The 18,175-nt window shown below is 42.1% G+C and overlaps 1 protein-coding gene across 1 annotated transcript in view; it reads right to left on the bottom strand.

Annotated features, from left to right (window-relative positions):
• Positions 1 to 18,175, bottom strand: part of zbbx (zinc finger, B-box domain containing) — a 97,700-nt gene that overhangs the window by 43,765 nt on the left and 35,760 nt on the right. Inside the window, exons 10-13 of the mRNA XM_080185473.1 lie at positions 12,469 to 12,589; positions 9,607 to 9,716; positions 5,096 to 5,205; positions 4,305 to 4,384 (exon numbers count right to left, since the gene is read on the bottom strand). Of these exons, the coding sequence (XP_080041599.1) occupies positions 4,305 to 4,384; positions 5,096 to 5,205; positions 9,607 to 9,716; positions 12,469 to 12,589 (421 nt within the window). The remainder of the gene's footprint in view (positions 1 to 4,304; positions 4,385 to 5,095; positions 5,206 to 9,606; positions 9,717 to 12,468; positions 12,590 to 18,175) is intronic.

The raw sequence follows: 18,175 nt of genomic DNA, 5'->3' as shown, positions 1-18,175 counted from the left end.
AAAGAAGACCAAGAAAATTTCACTGGAAAGCAGGGTAACAAAGAAGGAAAAGTACTGTTTAGAATCACAGCTGAAACAGATGACAATTGGGAAAATTAACAGCTGGGAAGTCTGAGAACAATCAGGATTCAAAGTTTGGGAAAGGGAGAACAGTAAAAAGAAGAAAGAATTGCAGCTACCAGGTTGTACAATGGGAATCTAAGACATGGCAAATAGCCAAGTTGCATTATCCTGATTTTACCCTCTGTTCCTCTTTTCTCCCTTTTCAAACTCCAAGGCTATGATCTAGCAGCCATGCTAGCTTTGGGCACAAAGAGGGCCAGCAAGATCCTGATTTGAGATCATCCCAGCTCTCTGCCAGTGACGTGGTCAGGTTCACACCCAGAAATGGCAGGAACCTGATTTCCATATGCGGCAACAAATTAACATGTACTTACTGGCCTTGATGTTAGAAGGTCCACCCATATCTTGTCTTCCTACGCAGTCAGCATGATGTGACACCGGTATGAATTATGACTGATTTTAAAAAACAAAAAGCAGTAACGATGACCACACCAGAGGCATGGAGGTATGTATAGCCACCCAATGGTGATGGACATGGCTGGGTACCTTGGCAGTGCCAACCTGGCATGCCAGAGTGGGGAATCCTATTGGGGGGAGCAGGGGAGAGGGGAGAATCCTAATGCCTGTAGGAATGGGGTAGGCGTGGATGAGAGGTAAGGGCCCCAATGCTTGTGAGGGGGAGAAAGCAAGGGAAGGATCCTGATGCCAGCAAATGGTGAGGGAGCGGGCCCAGGTGTTGGCGTGGTGGTGGGGGAGGGGGGGGCAGAAGAGGGAGGGTGTGGGGGTTGAATCGGAGGGGGGGGTTTATTTAAGTGGGAGAATGTGTGAGCTTTTTAATCTCGGTATCTTTATGCTTCACCCCTCCAGCTGATGATGCGAATCTCACTTTTCCTTCTAAAATACACAGAGTTGTTCAATATGCCGAGAAAAGCCAGCTGTGCAGCCTGCAAGCTTCACACCAGTTTCCTCACTCGAGCCAATACATAGTCACAAAATGGAGCACAATGATGTCAGCAGGAGTCTCAATGTCATCATGCTTCTTCATGATATTTGTGTTGTTTGCACATTTCCCAATGATTACCCCCACATTCATGTCCAAGTTGTCAATATAGAACATTAACAGTAAGGATCCTAATACTGATCCCTGTGGAACACCACTTGAAACAACTTTCCATTTGCAAGGGTATCCATCAGCCCTTTGTTTCCTGTTACTAAACCAACTTCTCATCCAGTTTGCCACATTACCCTGCATCCCATGGACCAATCTGCATGTGGGACATTGTCAAATGCCTTGCTAAAATCCATGTACACAACATCCACTGTACTACCCTCATCAATCCTTCTTGTCACTTCCTCAAATGATTCAATCAAATTTTTGAGGCAAGACCTTCCTTTAACAAATTTATGCTGACCAACATAGAATCCCTACAGTGCAGAAGAGGTCATTCAGCCCCTTGAGACTGCACCAACTCTACAACGAAGCATCTTACCCAGGGTCTCTCCCATGCCCAATCCCCTTAATACAGATTTCCCATGTTTAATCCAACTAACATACACATCTTGGGATACTAAGTGGTTATTTACCATGGCCAACTCACCAAACCTGCACATCTTTGGACAATGGGCAGAAACTGCAGCACACGGGAGAAACCCACGCCGACACAAGGAGAAAGTGCAAACTCCACACAGTCACCATCTGTCAGAATTGAACCTGGGACCCTGGATCTGTGAGGCAGTACTGCTAACTACTGTGCCACCATGCTACCACCTGGCTAGTCAGTCCATGACTTTCTACATGACAGTTAATCCGATCTCTCAGGATTGACTCTATAAATTTGTCATCCACCACCAATGTAAGACTAATCGGCCTATAATTGTTTGGCATTTCCTTTGATTTCTTTTTAAACAATGAGATGTAATCTTACCAAAAATTTGACGGGGACTAATGAAAGCACACTGATTACAAAGATTGGCTAAATAGTGGATAGCACAGAGGATAGCTATAATCTCCAAAATGACATAGATGGTTTGGTGAAGTAGGCGGTAAAGTGGCAGATGGATTTGAACATAGAGAAGTGTGAGGTAATGCATTCAGGGAGATCAAACAAAAAGAAATACACAATAAATGGGAAAATACTGAGCCTGATTTTACCTTCGTATTGCACCTGCAAAAACTTGGTAAAGTCAGGCATGAGGCGAGTAGCGCAATCCGCTCCTGCCTTCGCGCCGGTTCCCCCTTCAATAAGGCCCAAAAATGGACATGATCAGGACCGCACCTGAAACGGGCATGAAGGCCATTTAAAAGCATTTGAATGCATTTAAACTGAATTAATGGATTGCACTCCCAACTTTACCAGCACTTCCCTCTCTAACACTGTGTAATCTGGAATCAACGCGAAACAGACGTACGCCATAAAAGTCCGATTCGGGTGCTCCATCAGTGAGGATTAGTGAGGAGGTAAGTGCATAGCGTCCAACGGCTCTCTACTGCTCACAGGTGTCCTTTCGTTGCTGTGGCCATTTTCTTTCTCAGGTCGGTGGTGGCTCTGCAAATGGGTAGGGGATGTGAGGCTGTGGCTCAGCAGGGTCTCCGACGTTTGACTCGTAGCACTGACCCGGGTCTCAGCACTGACCTTGGGTCTTGTGGTGTTGCTGGATCCTAATGCACTCAGCACACTTCCAGCTGAAGGATGTGCACAAAGCCCTTGTAAATTGCACTGCTGCAGCCTCTCAACTTTTCAAGGAGCTGTGATTGTGGGGAGCATGTGGCTAGGGGAATTGGGGAGATGGGTTGACTGCTGATGTGCTAGGGGCAAACAGCGTTCCTTAACGTCTACATGTGTTCCTCTCCATCTGGCCCCCACCTCCCCCCTTCAGAGTGACGACATGGCTTTTGTGATGCAATCAATCGATCTTGTTGTTCTTTTGTTTGCTGCTGGAGCCGAGGAGGAGGAGGAGAAGCTGGAGGAAGAATTGAGGGCACAGGAGGCCTGGGCCTTACCACTTGCAAGAGTAGAGAGAGACGACCACCAGAGGCAGGAGGTGGCTGTCATTTACCCAGAGCGGGGGTGGCGCAGGAAAAGGAGAGAACAGCGACCGCAGTAGCTCCATGCACAAGTGTCAGTTGAACAGATGTTTGACACTGTGTGCTGCCGACATCTCTGTCTCCAAAAGGTGACAGTGCAATACCTGTGCAACCTGTTGCAGGACCTGGCCCTTACAGGTAGAAGGTGGGAGGGTGGGAGCACCCACTCCCGGTGGCTGTCAAATTGGCAGCTGCTCTGAAAATTTATGCAACTGGCTCCTTCCAGACTCCTAGAGGAGATTCTGTGACATCTCCCAATCAGCCGTGCACACCTGTATCAAGCAGGTCACAGGAGCCCTGTATGCCCGGGTTGGGCAGTACAGCAAATGTAACCTGGGCCAGGCCCATCAGGAAGCCTGGGCTGTAGGGTTCGTAGCCATTGCGAGGATGCCCAACATACAGGGGGCCATCGACTGCGCAGACCTTACCCTCAAAGTTCCCCCTGCAGAATCCACGGAGATTCATCAACAGAAAGGGGTTGTACTCCCTGAATGTTCAACTTGTGTGTAATCATAACATGAATATTATTCATGTCTGCACAAGATATCCAGGTGGTGTACACGACAGCTTTGTTGTCAGGAGCTTGGACATCTTGGAGGCATTTGAGTAGGACCCCAGGCTGCAGGTGGCTCATGGGTTACCACTTCAGGCATGGCTGATGATGTCTGTGCAAAATCCTGTGACTGAGACAGAGACCTACTATAATGAGGCCCACGTTGCCACACACGCAATAATGGAGAGCTGCATTGCACTCCTCAAAATGCGATTCTGGTGCCTAGGCTAATCTAGCTGGAACGAAAATACAACCCAGTGATCTTTTCCCTCATAGTAGTCGTGTGCTGTGCCTCGCACAATCTGACTCTGCAGAGAGGTGACATATGGGAGGAGGAGGAGGACGTGAGACTGACCAGCCAGGCATTGCTGGGGAGGATGACCAGCAGAAGGAGGAGGGAGAGAAGGAGGAGAAAGAAGAGGAAGACCATCCTGAAGAACACCAACCAGGTGCTGGAGGGCTGGCAGCCCAAATGAGGCATGTGAGGGCTGCAAGGGAGGTCCTAATCAGCAGGTGGTTCAGTCGCTAGGGATTTGTGTCTATGGTATTTTAAAATGATAATTTTGTCACATATTCACAAATATTGCAATATTGTGTTATTACCTTGGTATCTTGTCTTGTTCATTGCTATCAGCTTCTTCAACCAGGTAATTGGAAGTTTCTTCAAATATTTCATCATCAGTCTGGTGAAAAGACAATTTGATTTACTGCACGTTTTAACAATAATATACACCCAGTTCATAAGTCTGCCTCTACTGTATTATAATGCGATCCAACATGTTGCATTTTGCACATTTCTAAAATTATTTGCCTATTTTCTCTGGCCTCCCATAGGTTCTTCACAAATTTTGGCCCTGTCCACGATCAGCAAAAAATCACCAGCGTTTCATGCTTTTGGATGAAATCTAAATGAATTGTGTAATTTTTTTTAACTGCAAATCAACAGAAAGTAAAATTGTACACCAATAACACAAACCTTTATTACGGACCAAAAGTATTCAATTTGATTTAGGTTATACTGATATCAGTTTGCAACTTCTCAGAATGTGAATTCTCAAATCTTTGCAGCTGCTACAAAAGTAATACAGGGTCTACATTCTTTAAGAGATGTAGACTGTAGTACTCTTCCAAAATGAAACCAAAACATTGTGATATTTATTGCTCAGTTCAGAAAGATTTAATTTGATGTTAAGAGCTCCAGTCGCACAATCTTTGCTGCACAGTCACGGCTGGAGTCCCAAAGCTATTGCATAAGTTCAACGAGATTTTGAACGGCTTAGAAATACAAATCTGACCTTCACACTTGGAGGTCTTAACACTGGAAAATTCCAAGTTTATTTGCTTCTGTCCTTGCAGTCCCAGATATTTAATTTACTTGGTATACACATACTTACCTCTTCTAATTCCATAATTCTCAAAACTGGCTGCACTTTCTCTGTATCCTTAGGGTATTCATCTACTTTAAAAAGGGCAACACAGTTTTCATGTTCCTCAATCTCTTCAGCTGCCAAAAAGAAAGACGGTGTATGTGATGGTGCCGCAAAAATTGCTTTAAAACTTCAAATGTTTTTAAAACTTTTCCAAGCCAGCATTGTCAATGTGCCTCTCCTCACTGTCACCAAGTTTCCTTTTTTCTCTTTGATATCTTTATCATAGTAACCTGGCTTAAAAGTGGAGGAAGGGGTAGATTATGAACACATAAATTAGGAGCAGGAGCAAGCCATTCAGCCCCTTGAACCAGTGCTGCCATTTAACAAGATTATGGCTGAAATGATTGTGGTTCTTGTGGAGTGATATTTACTTTCCTGCCCATCCCTGATACCTTTGACTCTCTTGTTGTCGAAGAATCCATCTACCTATGCCTTAAAAATATTTAATAACATTGCCTCCAACGCTCCCTGGGGAAGAGAGTTCCACAAACTCAAGATTTTGGGGAAACATATTAAATTTAAACAAAATAGCCCTTATTTTTAAACTGTTTCCCCGGTTCTAGTCTCTCCCAGAAGGGGAAACATCCTTTCTGTGTCCACTCTGACATGTCTCCTCAAGATCTTATATGTCTCATTAAAAATCATCTCTTATTCTTCTGAACTCATCTGGGTAAAGCCTAACCTTTGTAAGACAACTATCAGTTATCAGTGGAGTCAGCCTTCTCTGAACTGCTTCTAATGCAATGTCCTTTATTAAATAGGGAGACCAAAATTATATGAGTACTGTAGATGTGGTCTCACTTATGCCCATGCAAGTGTGGCAAACATCCCTACTTTCACTTTCCATTCCCCTTGAAATGGACAACAACAATTCATTTGCCTTTGAACCTGTCTCTTTGAGTCTGTCCAGACTCTGCAGTACTCTAGCCAAGCCCAAATAGTGATAGTAAGACTTCCATATTCCAACCCCATTGTAATAAAGGATAAGATACCATTTGTTTTTTCCAATTGCTTCCTGGACCTGCATGATAACTTTCTGTGATATATGCACAAGGATACCTTGGTCCTTTTAGATATCAATAGATCCCATTCTCTTACTGTACGAAAAAAATCTGCTTTACTACTTTTCCTAACAATGTGGATAACTTCACACTTCTCCACGTGCTTGTCCATTCATTTACCCTATTTAAGTCTTTTTGTGGCTTCTCTGCATCTTTTTCACTGCTTGCTTTCCTATCTAATTTTGTATTATCAGTCAATTGGGATGCATTGCACTCAGCTTCCTCACTGATGTCATTGATATAGATTGTAAACAGCTGAAGCACCAATCCTTGACTCCACTAGTTACAGCCTGCCAACTGGAAAATGACCCATTTGTTCCTGCTGATGCTTAACCAATCCTCTATCCATGCTAAGATATTACCTAAAAGAGATCATGCTAAGATACTACTCCTAGTCCCATGAGCGCTAATTTTGTATAATAACCACTTATGTGCCACATTAATCAATTGCCTTTTGAAAATCTAAACACACTTCATTCATTAGTTAGCCCTTATCTAACCTTACAAACTCAAAACATGATTTCCCTTTTGCAAATCTGCTTTGATGTGGCAGCAAGGCACTTAATTAGGTATAGTCAAAGCGACAGGGAAATCTGTATGAATACATATATTCTCTACAACTACCTCCATTAAAATCTTACATACTTACCAAAAAGATGATCACAAAATTAAATACTGATGGAGGATATATTTATCAAAATCAGCAGAGAAGCTTAAAAGTAATACAATAACATACATGGAATGACCTGCAGTACAAATGGTGCAGGAACGCTGAGGCACTTGTAAAATGCAACACAAATGACAGCTGACAGTGCAATGGGGAAACAACAAAGTATAACAGACCTCAGGTATGGGGAAGCCTCAATAATTTTCAGAGAGAAAAAACTGCAAGAATTGACACTTTATGAAACATGACACCAACAAGATCAAGGATAAAATCCATACCCCAAATCAAATGAGAAAATCTCAAAGCAAGACAAACAGTAAATATATATTTCAGATATTTACATGCTTTTGATTTACTATTTAATAAATTTGTTTCAACAGTGTTTAGTGTTGTGCCTTCAAGAAGCAGGAAGATAGTGGTATAGTGGTTATGTCACAGGACAAGTAATAAAAATGCCCAGAAGACATGGGTTCAAATCCCACCACAACAGCTGGTGGAATTTAAATTAATTAACAATAAAAATCTGGAATTGAAAGCTAGTCTCAGTAATAGCGGCTGTGAATTTATGATTAATTCATGGTGACCTTTGGAAGAAGATATCCAACAAGATGCACCACATTATTTTTTTCTGGTGGTGCTACAAAATCGCTGCCTGGTCCAGCAGCTTTTGCCCAGATTTCCCAAGTTCTTTGCAGCCAGGTAATATACCTTAGGTATATTCTTCATGCCACAAACACTTGCCATCAGCTAAGTCAGAAGATACTTCCCAGCTTCAGTATATGCCTAGGCATTCCTTCCAGGTAAAGGCAGGTCTGCAACTGTTGTGAAGGAAGTGGCCCTCCAATGGGTACTTCTCAGAAAAAAAGTCAAAGCCGCCCTCATCTCTCCATTTTCCCACACTCAACATCTCTATTCATTCCTGTGACATGCTCCTTATAATCTACTTCTACACAGAAACATAGAAGATAGGTGTAGGAGGAGGCCATTTGGCCCTTCAAGTCTGCTCCGCTACTCATTAAAATCATGGCTGATCATCCAACTCAAAAGCCTAATCCTGCTTTTTCCCCATACCTTTGATTCCATCTGCCCATCTGAGGCCCAGAAATAAAAATGTTCTAGGCCTAAAAATTGCAGTCTGCAAAATCATTTTGTTCTCACCCACCTTGTCAAAACTTGGACAAAGTTAAAATTGATCTTCATAACTCACCCTAACAGGTTTGAAATACGAGGAAATTGCAATTCCCTTAGCATGCTGATAAAGTTACCAGTTGTCTACTCAGGTCAATCAAGTACTTTATGGCTTCTTCATTGTGTAAACCGGCTTATTGACTGCATCCAACTCTCAGTTTGATATTTCGTTGAGCTCATAAATATGACCATACTGCAGCCCTGTAACTCTTGCATGGCACATGCCTAAATACTCCATGGTAGTATTTAGAAGATCGTGGGTTCAACTCCCTTTCTATAAACTGACGTAGAGACTTCAGTGCTGTAGAATCATAGTTGCCATCTTTTAATTATCGTGGTAAACAAAGTTCCATCTGCCCTATTTGATTTATTTAATGTCTTGCAGCACTACATTAAGGAGAACAGCGTGTACCCTGGTCAATATGGGAGCCTGGAGCACAGATGACATGTTCGCAGAGTGATTAGCACTGCTGTCTCACAACGCCAAGGACCTGAGTTCGATTCCTGGCTTGCATCACTGTCTGAGGAGTCTACATGTTCTCCTAGTGTCTGTGTGGGTTTCCTCCAGGTGCTCCAGTTTTCTCCCACAGTCTAAAGATGTGCAAGTTAGGTGGATTGGAAAATCTAAATTGCCCTTCAGTGTCATGGGTACTAACTAGGGTAAATACATGGGAGTATGGGGATAAGGTCTGGGTGAAATTGTGGTCAGTGCTGTCTCGATGGGCCAAATGGCTTCCTTCTACATTGTAAGGTTTTATGATTCTGTAGATACTTATCCCCTCATTTTTAACCAACATCATTAAAACAGATCACCTTTCCACGTATCTCACAGCTATTTATAGGACCTTACAATATGGAAGTTGGCTGTTGTGTTTTCTTATGTTATAAGAGTGTTTATCAGCCTGTGTAAAGTGTTTTATGTCCTAAGAGGCATTAAATAAGTGCAACCCCCTCCACTGCCGTGTTCTATAGTTAGTGGAGCATATATTACACAAAATTCTATCCAAGAACTACTGACAAAAATAAACTATTTAGTTCAATAAAAGTATGCTTTCTTTGTACCTTGATCCCCATTTTTGAACTTCTCAGCAAAAAAAAATTCACAGCCAACTGAATAAAATTGTCCTTCCCCACATTTTATACAATGCTAAAAATATTTAGGCCAGAGTTTGCAAACCCAGATGTTGCCATGTACAAGGTCATTATTAACTTAAGACATTAGTTTGCGCAAAAGATCTCTAGTCTTCGTATTGCACAAGGAATGAAGAACAATTGTAGCTGAAAACAATTTAAGACAGAAATAAAAACAGGAATTTCCAGAAAAACTCAGCAGATCTGGCAGCATTCAGAGCTTTGAAGGGACTCAAAAGATTCACTGTATCGCTCTGTAAATGCTGCCAGACCTGCTGCATCTTTCTCACATTTTCGTTTTTATTTCAGATTTCCAGCATCCAAAGTATTTTGCTTTTGTTCTACAATTTAAGTAAGTGAAGTTTGGGCCAAATTGCATAACATCTGAAGAGTTGTCTTCAGTCATGAAGCACATTGACAAAACTAACCTGTTAGAAGGAGCTCTTCATCTTTTTGGTCAACTTTCTCTTCACAGGGTGAAGGGGTAAAGGACCTTAAGTCATTCATACAGGAAACTTGAAAAGATTCAACTGGTGTTCTAAGAGACAAAACCAAAAGGATTGATTTAAATTATATTGAAATATTTTAAAACCTACTTCACAAATATTTAAATTCAGGGAGAAAATTGGGTGAGCAAAGTAGGAAGATACCAAGATAACATGACTATGAAGCCATTATTTAAATATGATAAAAGCAAATTACTACAGATGCTGGAATCCAGAAACAAAAACAGAAAATACTTGAAAATCTCAGCAGGGTCTGACAGTATCTGTGGAGAGCCAACCTTTTGAGTTTGAAAAACTCAACGTCAGAGCTCTGGACTACCCACCTGATTGGTCAGGAAGCAAGCAGCACACCTGCATGATGTGTACAATTTCATGTGAACTCAAAGCTTATTTAAGCTTATTTATCAGTAACGAATCTCTTCAAATGAAATTGTGTTCCCTCCCGAAGTTAAATGTAAAATACTCTTCAGTTTCACATGTTTACCTACATTTTGTGAATAAATGTCTTCACAGTGTTTATGCTTTATGTGTAAAATTAACAAAGGAACTGGGACAATGTAATGAAAACGAGCTGGGAGTCTATTATCCTTAAGAGGTTGGGATCATGTTTGATCTGCTGGGAAGCAGGGCTATTTTACATACTATTTAAATACCTTTAGTGGGCTGAATTCCCCGGGGCTGCTAGCATCTCCCACCTCGCCAGAGTGTTTCATTCCAGTGCGGACTACTATAGCTCCCCATGTCTGGGGAACGACTGAGACGGCCCTGCTTGAGTAAAGGGATGCAATTGGGGCTGTCCAGGAGATTGGGTGGTGGGGGGTTTCATGCCCCCTGGCATGAGCACCCTGGTAGTGCCAGCCTATGCCTCTGGCACTGCCAAAGGGAAAAGTACCATGCCAGGGGAAACCCTGGCACTACCCACTGGAAATGGGGCATTGCCAAGGAGGTGGGGGTGATCTTGCTGCCACTCTGCATTAGGATCTGATCAGAGCAGCCAGGAGGCCAGCGATCAGGGTGGCCTGGGGGAAGGGGGTGCTCAGTCACTGCCTGGGAAGAGGGGCTGAGATTGGATGAGCTGGGGGGAGGGGGAGTGTTCGGGGCTGGCCCACAAATGGACACTGGGCCATGAACGGGCTATGGTGGGCATGGAGGGGTAAAGCACTGCGGAAGGGGTCCCAGGCTGGCCAGCAATCGAGCTGCCAGGAAATGAGAGACTAACACTTCAGGGCCACTGTGTACGCGCAGAAGCCCGTTGATTTTAGCCTCTCCAGCAAGAATAGGACCTGCCCCTGAAATTAATGATATTCACGCTGGTGGTCTCTGCAGTCTATAGTGTCGAAGGTTCCAGTGTGAAATCAACATTGTGAATTACTCCAGTTCTCCAGTTTTCCCACGAATCCAACACTTAGAATTTTTTGGGAAGATTCACCCCCACGATGTCTGTGATCCTTGCAAAGAACAGTGATCTGTGGGATATTTGCGAGTTATGCTGAATTAATTTACAAGCAAACACTGAACTCATTTACTTCACCAGATCAAAGAAAAGGTTGTAAATGGGGGATAATTAATCTAAAGAGTGGTTTAAGGACATCTCAGAGCAGGCTACATCATTATGGAGATGGATTCGGTTCAGGGAATTTCTTTGTTTTCAATTTATCTCTTTGACAGGGTTAGTTGACGTTTGGACCTCATGTGGTTTGCAGTACACAGATAAGACAGCCAAAGTAAATGACAGTTTGCTAGACCTATATGAAAACAGAGTAAAATATTTAACTTCATCATTAGCCATGTGAAATATCTGTAAGCCTTAATTTTGTGTGAGGGAACTGAAGCTGGAAGATTGCCTAGTTTGAAAGTGGAAGAATCTTGAGTAGTACTCTACAGAGCCTTGTTTAGAAGAAAGCATCAAGCAGATTAGCTTGTAAGTATTGGCAAAGTAAACAGAACAAGAGACTGAGGCATCCAATCAAGAGATGAAAGTTTTACTTTTGAGAATAGCTGGAACTGACCAGAGTTCCCCAGAGTTCTGTGACAAACTAATGAGTATTCCTTACAGAAGTAAATAACTTTTAAGATTGATTGCCTTATAACAGAATTCATGCAGCAAGAAAGAAAGAAATCGGAGTATGTGACATCCCGAGATATAAGTCATATTGTAGCTTAAGTCTTTTATATAAAGTTTGTGTTATTTAAAAAAAAAGAAATCTTGTGGTGTAGTTCTACAAGTTAAAATTAAGTTTTGGGGTTTCCATTTAAATGTTAACAGTCCATAATTGGACTGCAACAACACAACACCTTGAGTTATCACTTTGGCCTGAACCTTACTTGCTTTAATCGTAAAATGGGAATGCAATCTAACATGCTGTTCAATAAATAATTCAAACTTCTATCTATTGGAAGCAGACTAGAGCAGAGAAACATTCTGTCACTTTTGCAGTCACTCTGGACGTTTGAAAACAGGTAACTGTCTGTTTTGTTGCAGTTCCAAATTAATCAATATTTACTAAGTAAAACTGTTGAAGAAATAATTGTCATGTGATTTATGTTCTCTTTAAAGGTTCATTTTCACTTTGAGACAACAAACTATTGAATTAGAGACAAGAACTGTTCTCAGTCACGTGACCTCAATAAACAATATTACTGGCTAAGGTATCCATATCTTTTCTACTTCATGTAATATCTGAAATTGGCTACTAAAGTATCTACCCTTCTCCCTAGCATCTGTCCAGTGTAAGAAAGTGAAAAAAAAACACTGAAATGTCAAGGCAATCAAACTAAAGTTACCTCCTGTACTTTTTGAGCAGCAGCTTATCCAAGTAGCTTATGTTGGGTTCCTTGAACTGAATTTCAGTTGGATTTTTTGGACTTTGCAGGTTGTTTTGAACATGTGATGTCCCTGTGGAAACTGACAAGAATATGCAAATCAGTCATTATTCTTCTGGAAAAGTTTATTTCTATAATGCAGTATAAGTTGCCCCGATGGCTGAGTGAATTCAAACAACGAAAATGGCCATGCAACCCTTGAAGATTACAGCTTTCAACTTATCTGTGGAGTGTGACACATTTGCAGATAATGTGTTAGAGGCACCAGAAGAGATATCTTCATGCCCCATAGTTAAACAAGAGCTGGCACTTCTATTTTGGTTGCTATTGAGCAATAACAACTCAGACCAAATTGAGTTTCAGATGCAAATTCCTCCACAATCATTCAGTTTGCTAGAACTTATGGGAATAAAGATCATTTGGGTGAGACAAGGGGCCAGGAAGAACAGGAGTTCAGAATCAAATTACTTAATCATATGGCTTATTCTAAAGGGTTCTGAATCTTAAAGGAAACTAGGATGATTTAAGGAACAAGCCAAATATAATGGGTTGGTGAACATTACTTAAAGGGATGATGGTGGATAGACAATGGCAAACTGTATAGGGATATTTAATTAGTGTCCATGGCACTAGTTCAATGCAGATGAAGTCCAAGGTCCAATTTCACTCAAGTCTCAGTTCACAACTTGGCAATTTATCAACATCACTTGAAATAAGTTGTGATGTCTTTTTTTTGAATTAAGTCAATTTCAGTGAACTATCATTCATAGTTGGTCAAGTTTATAACTCACTTTTTAAAGGCAGTGATTAGAATCAAATTACTTAATCATATGACTTATTCTAAAGGGTCCTGAATCTTAAAGAAAACTATGATGACTTGAGGAACGAGCCAAATATGATAGGTTGGTAAACATTATTTAAAGGGCTGATGGTGGATAGACAATGGCAAACATTCAAAGAGAGCATGTGAGAACTGCAACAATTAGTCATTCCTCCTGGTGCAATAATAAAACAGGAAAAGTGGCCAAACACTGGCTTATGAGGGAAATTAGAGATAGTATTAGATCCAAGGAGGAGGCATACAAATTGGCCAGAAAAAAACAGACCTGAAGATCGGGGACAGTTTAGAATTCAGGAAAGGAAGACTAAGATTGATTAAGAAGGAGAGAATAGAGTATGAGAGTCAGCTTATGGGCAACATAAACACTCACTGTAAAAGTTCCAGGTATGTGAAGAGAAAAAGATGGGTGAGGACAAATGTCTTACAGTTGGAAATAGGGGAATTTATAATGGGAAACAAAGAAATGGCTGACCAACTAAATATATACTTTGGTTTTGTCGTCACGAAATAGGACACAAATAACATATCAGCAACGTTGGGGAACACGAGGTTTAACGAGAAGAAGAGACTGAAGGAAATCAATATTAGAGAAAATGTGTTGATGAAATGGATGGGATTGAAGGCCAATAAGTCCCCAAGCCTGATAATCTAGATCCCAGAGTACTTGATTTGATTCATATTGTTAGATGTATTAGTATACTGTGAAAAGTATTGTTTATTGCATGCTGTACAGCCAAACCATTCCATAAATAGAGAAGGGAAGGAGAGGGTGCAGAATGTAGTGTTATAATCATAACTAGGGTATAGAGAAAGATCAACTTAATATGAGATAAGTCCATTCAAAAATCTGATGGCAGCAGAGAAGAAGCTGTTCTTGACTCAGTTGGTACGTGACCTCAGACTTTTCTATCTTTTTCCTGATGGAAGAAGGTGGAAGAGAGCATGTCTGGGGCATGTGGGGTCCTCGATTATGCTGGCTGCTTCTCCGAGGCAGCAGGAAGTGTAGGCAGAGTCAATGGATAGGAGGTTGGGTTGTGTGAAGGATTGGACTGCTTTCATGACCCTTTGTATTTTCTTGCAGTCTTGGACAGAGCAGGAGCCATACCAAGCTGTGATACAACCAGAAAGAATGCTTTCTATGGGACATCTGTAAAAGTTGGTGAGAGTTGTAGCAAACATACCAAATTTCCTTAGCCTCCTGAGAAAGTAGAGGCATTGATGGGCTTTCTTAACTATAGCACTGGCGTGGACCAGGATATGTTGTTGATGCTATAGAAACCTAGAAGCTCTCAACAATTTCCACTTCATCCCCATTGACGTAGACAGGAGAATGCCCCGCACTATGCTTCCTGAGGTCAATGATTATCTCCTTCATTTTGTTGACATTGAGGGAGAGATTACTGTTGTCGCACCAGCTCACCAGATTCTCTATCCTTTTCCTGTACTCCATCTCATCATTTGAGATCCGACCCACTATGGTGGTGTCATCAGCAAACTTGAAAATTGAGTTGGAGAAGAATTTGGCCTCACAGTTTTAGATGTATAAGGAGTATAGTAAGGGGCTGAAGACACAGCCTTGTAGAGCACTGGTGTTGTTGTATATCCTTACTAATTGCAGTCTGTGGGTTAGGGAGTCTAGAGTCCAGTCACAGAGGGAGGAGCCGAGCCCCAGGCCATGGAATTTGGAGATGAGTTTCGTAGGAATAATGGTGTTGAAGGCTGAGCTGTAGTCAATAAATGGGAGTCTGACATAGGTGTCCTTGTTATCGAGGTGTTCCAGGGTTGAGTGTAGGGCCAGGGAGATGACATCTGCTGTGGACCTGTTGTGGCAATAGGTGAACTGTAGTGGATCCAGGCAATCTGGGAGGCCGGAATTGATTTCTGCCATGACTAACCTTTCGAAGCACTTCATAATGATGGACACCAGAGCCACCACAGAATAATCATTAAGGCACGCTGCCTGGCTTTTCTTTGGTACAGCAATGATGGTCATCTTCTTGAAGAAGATAGGGACCTCAGATTGAAGTAAAGAGATGTCTGCAAATACTCCTGATAGCTGAACCACACGTGATCGGAGTTCTCATCTGGGTATTCCATTCGAGCCAGTCGCTTATCGTGCGTTGACTTTTGAGAAGACGGATCTGACATTTGTGATGGTGACCTTGATTACAGGTTTGGCTGACACTTCAAAGGTGGAGGGTATGGTCTCGTCAACCTATTGCTCAAAACAGGCAGAGAATGCATTGAGCTCATAGAACATTGGTGCCAACAATTCAACATGCTTTCATCTTGCAGCAAGTTATCTCTTGCAAACCTTGCCTTTGTTGGTGGGTGTCCGTATAGCTAGCCTGGGACTTTAGCTTGGTCCGGTACTGTCTTTTGGCACCTTTGATGGATCTCCATAGGTCATATCTGGATTTCATGTATAGATCAGAATCACCTGACTTGAACGCCTCAGACCTGGACTTCAATAAGTAATGGAGATTCCGTGCATCCATGATTTCCAGTTGAGGAATATATAGCTTTGCTTCTTTGGCACAGGAAGTGGCCTGAGAAATAGTGGATGTATTTGTGGTCATCTTCCAAGATTCGATTGACCCTGGAACAGTTTCAACAGATGGGAGGATAGCAAATGTAACCCCACTATTTAAGAAGGGAGGTAGAGAGAAAAAAGGGAATTATAGACTAGTAAGCCTGACATTGGTAGTGGGGAAAATTCTAGAATCCATTATAAAGATGTTACAGCAAAACGCTTGGAAAGGATTGCGTGCAGGAGCAGGGATGTTTTGCTGCAATTATACAGGGCCTTAGTGAGACCACATCTGGAATATTCTGTGCAGTTTTGGTCTCCTTATCTGGGGAAGAATGCTGTTGTTATGGGGGGGAGTGCAGCAAAGGTTTACCAATCTGATTCTTTGGATGGCGGGACTGACATATGAGGACAGATTGAGTCAGTTAGGATTATATTCACTGAAGTTCAGAAAAATGAGAGCAGATCTCATAGAAATCTATAAACTTCTAACAGGACTAGATAGGGTAGATACAGGAAGGTTGTTCCTGATAGTGGTTGGGGGGGGTGTAGTCTAAAGAAAAAAGTTTCCTTAGACTACAGTAACCCTCTATCTTCACACGGAGAGTGGTAAGTCCATCGAATTCACTGCCAGAAAAAGCAGTTGAGGCCAAAACATCATGGTCGGGTTGCTCCCGGCCCCACGTGCTGCTCGATTAATGCAGTAGACTGGGAGACACAGAGGGAAGCCTTTTGCGAAGTTCGTGAATGGCATCCGGCCAATCGCAAATCTCACAGGCGCTTTTTTTTGGCACAGAGCTGATCATCATATTCCATATGATTTGCGGACCTAGGACAATATTCTTCGGGCCCGCTAGCATCAACCCCCCCCTACTGGGAGTGGATCCCACCAGCGTGTTTTATAGCAGCTTCCCACAAACAGGGTACAGGCAAACTCACCCCGCTAGCTGAGATAGAGGCCATTGAGCCCCTCCCAGGAGATTGGGGGCAAAGATGGTGCCTTTGGGTAGTGTCAGCCTGGCACTGTAAGAAGTCTCACAATGCCAAGTTAAAGTCCAACAGGATTATTTGGCAGCACTAGCTTTCGGTGCCCCAAGCTCCTTCCTCAGACGAGTGAGGACTTGTGTTCACAAATAGGGCATATAAAGACACAAACTAATTTACAGGATAATGGTTGGAATGTGAGTCTTTACAGATAATCAAGTCTTAAATGTACACACAACGGGAGTGGTCCAACGCTGGCTTCTCCACACCCTGGCACTGCCCACCGGGTAGTACCAAGGGGGCAGGGAAGATCAGGGCAGGGGAGGGGTCCAGTGGGCTAGCAATCCGGTGTGAGGGTGGGGGAGGGGTTGGGCGGTCAGGAAGGCCAGCAATCGGGCAGTTCCAAGAAAGCCAGCAATTGGGAGGCCAGTAATGGGGGGGCCAGTACGTATGCGCCAATCTTGTGACTGACAGACGGGTGCATACGCAGTGGCCCACCACTTTTCAGTGTGAAACACTCTACGGCATGCCGCATTGAACAGAGTTTTGGAAATTCATTCAGGTAAGTAAGCCCAAAAGACAGGTGGGAAAACAGGTAAAATTGTTAGTTTTATTTTGTTTTCAAGAAGGAGTTAGATATAGTTCCTGGGATAATGGAGGATGGCAGGATCAGGCTACTGAGTTGGATGGTCAGCCACAATCATGATGAATGGCAGAGCAGTATCAAAGGGCTGAATGGACTACTTCTGCTCTCATTTTTTATGTTTCAATGTGATAACGAAATTCATTGCTGGAGAAAGAAATGCCCAGTAAATATTGAATCAACATAACTAATTGGTCAATATGCACTGTTCAGCCATTAACTTCATGTAATCAGCATCTTTCCCCAACCTGTGATTTTCAAAGAAATTCTGCATTTGCACATTTTTATTGCCTGTTAAAAACATCACAAAGTCAAATTCAGTGACAAATTGTATCAGTACCCAACCAACAATGTCATAATTGTTAATCATAGCAATTAATTTCTTATCCAAGAAATTAATAATTATAAAAATGGAGTTTCCTTTGAGATTTTCTTCATTTTGAAACAGTCTCGCTTTAAGAGGCTGCCCTTTCAATTTGTTTTAATTGGTTTTCTCAAAGCAGTATAATGTTTCGTTTCTTTAGGTCATGAATTGTTGTTTCAGATTTCATAAATACCATTTTCATATCTTATTTTTCCTTTTTTTGTCAATCTCTCTTGCCTTTATTTTCTTTTGTATTTGTTTTGACTACAATTCATCCCCTTTTTAGTCCTGCTGTTTCTTGTTCAG

The sequence above is a fragment of the Carcharhinus amblyrhynchos genome, chromosome 3 (assembly GCF_965287045.1).
Source record: "Carcharhinus amblyrhynchos chromosome 3, sCarAmb.v2.hapA, whole genome shotgun sequence".
NCBI classification, from domain to species: Eukaryota; Metazoa; Chordata; class Chondrichthyes; order Carcharhiniformes; family Carcharhinidae; genus Carcharhinus; species Carcharhinus amblyrhynchos.
The sequence above is the reverse complement of the archived record's forward strand: the minus strand, read 5'-3'. Positions and strand labels throughout refer to the sequence as shown.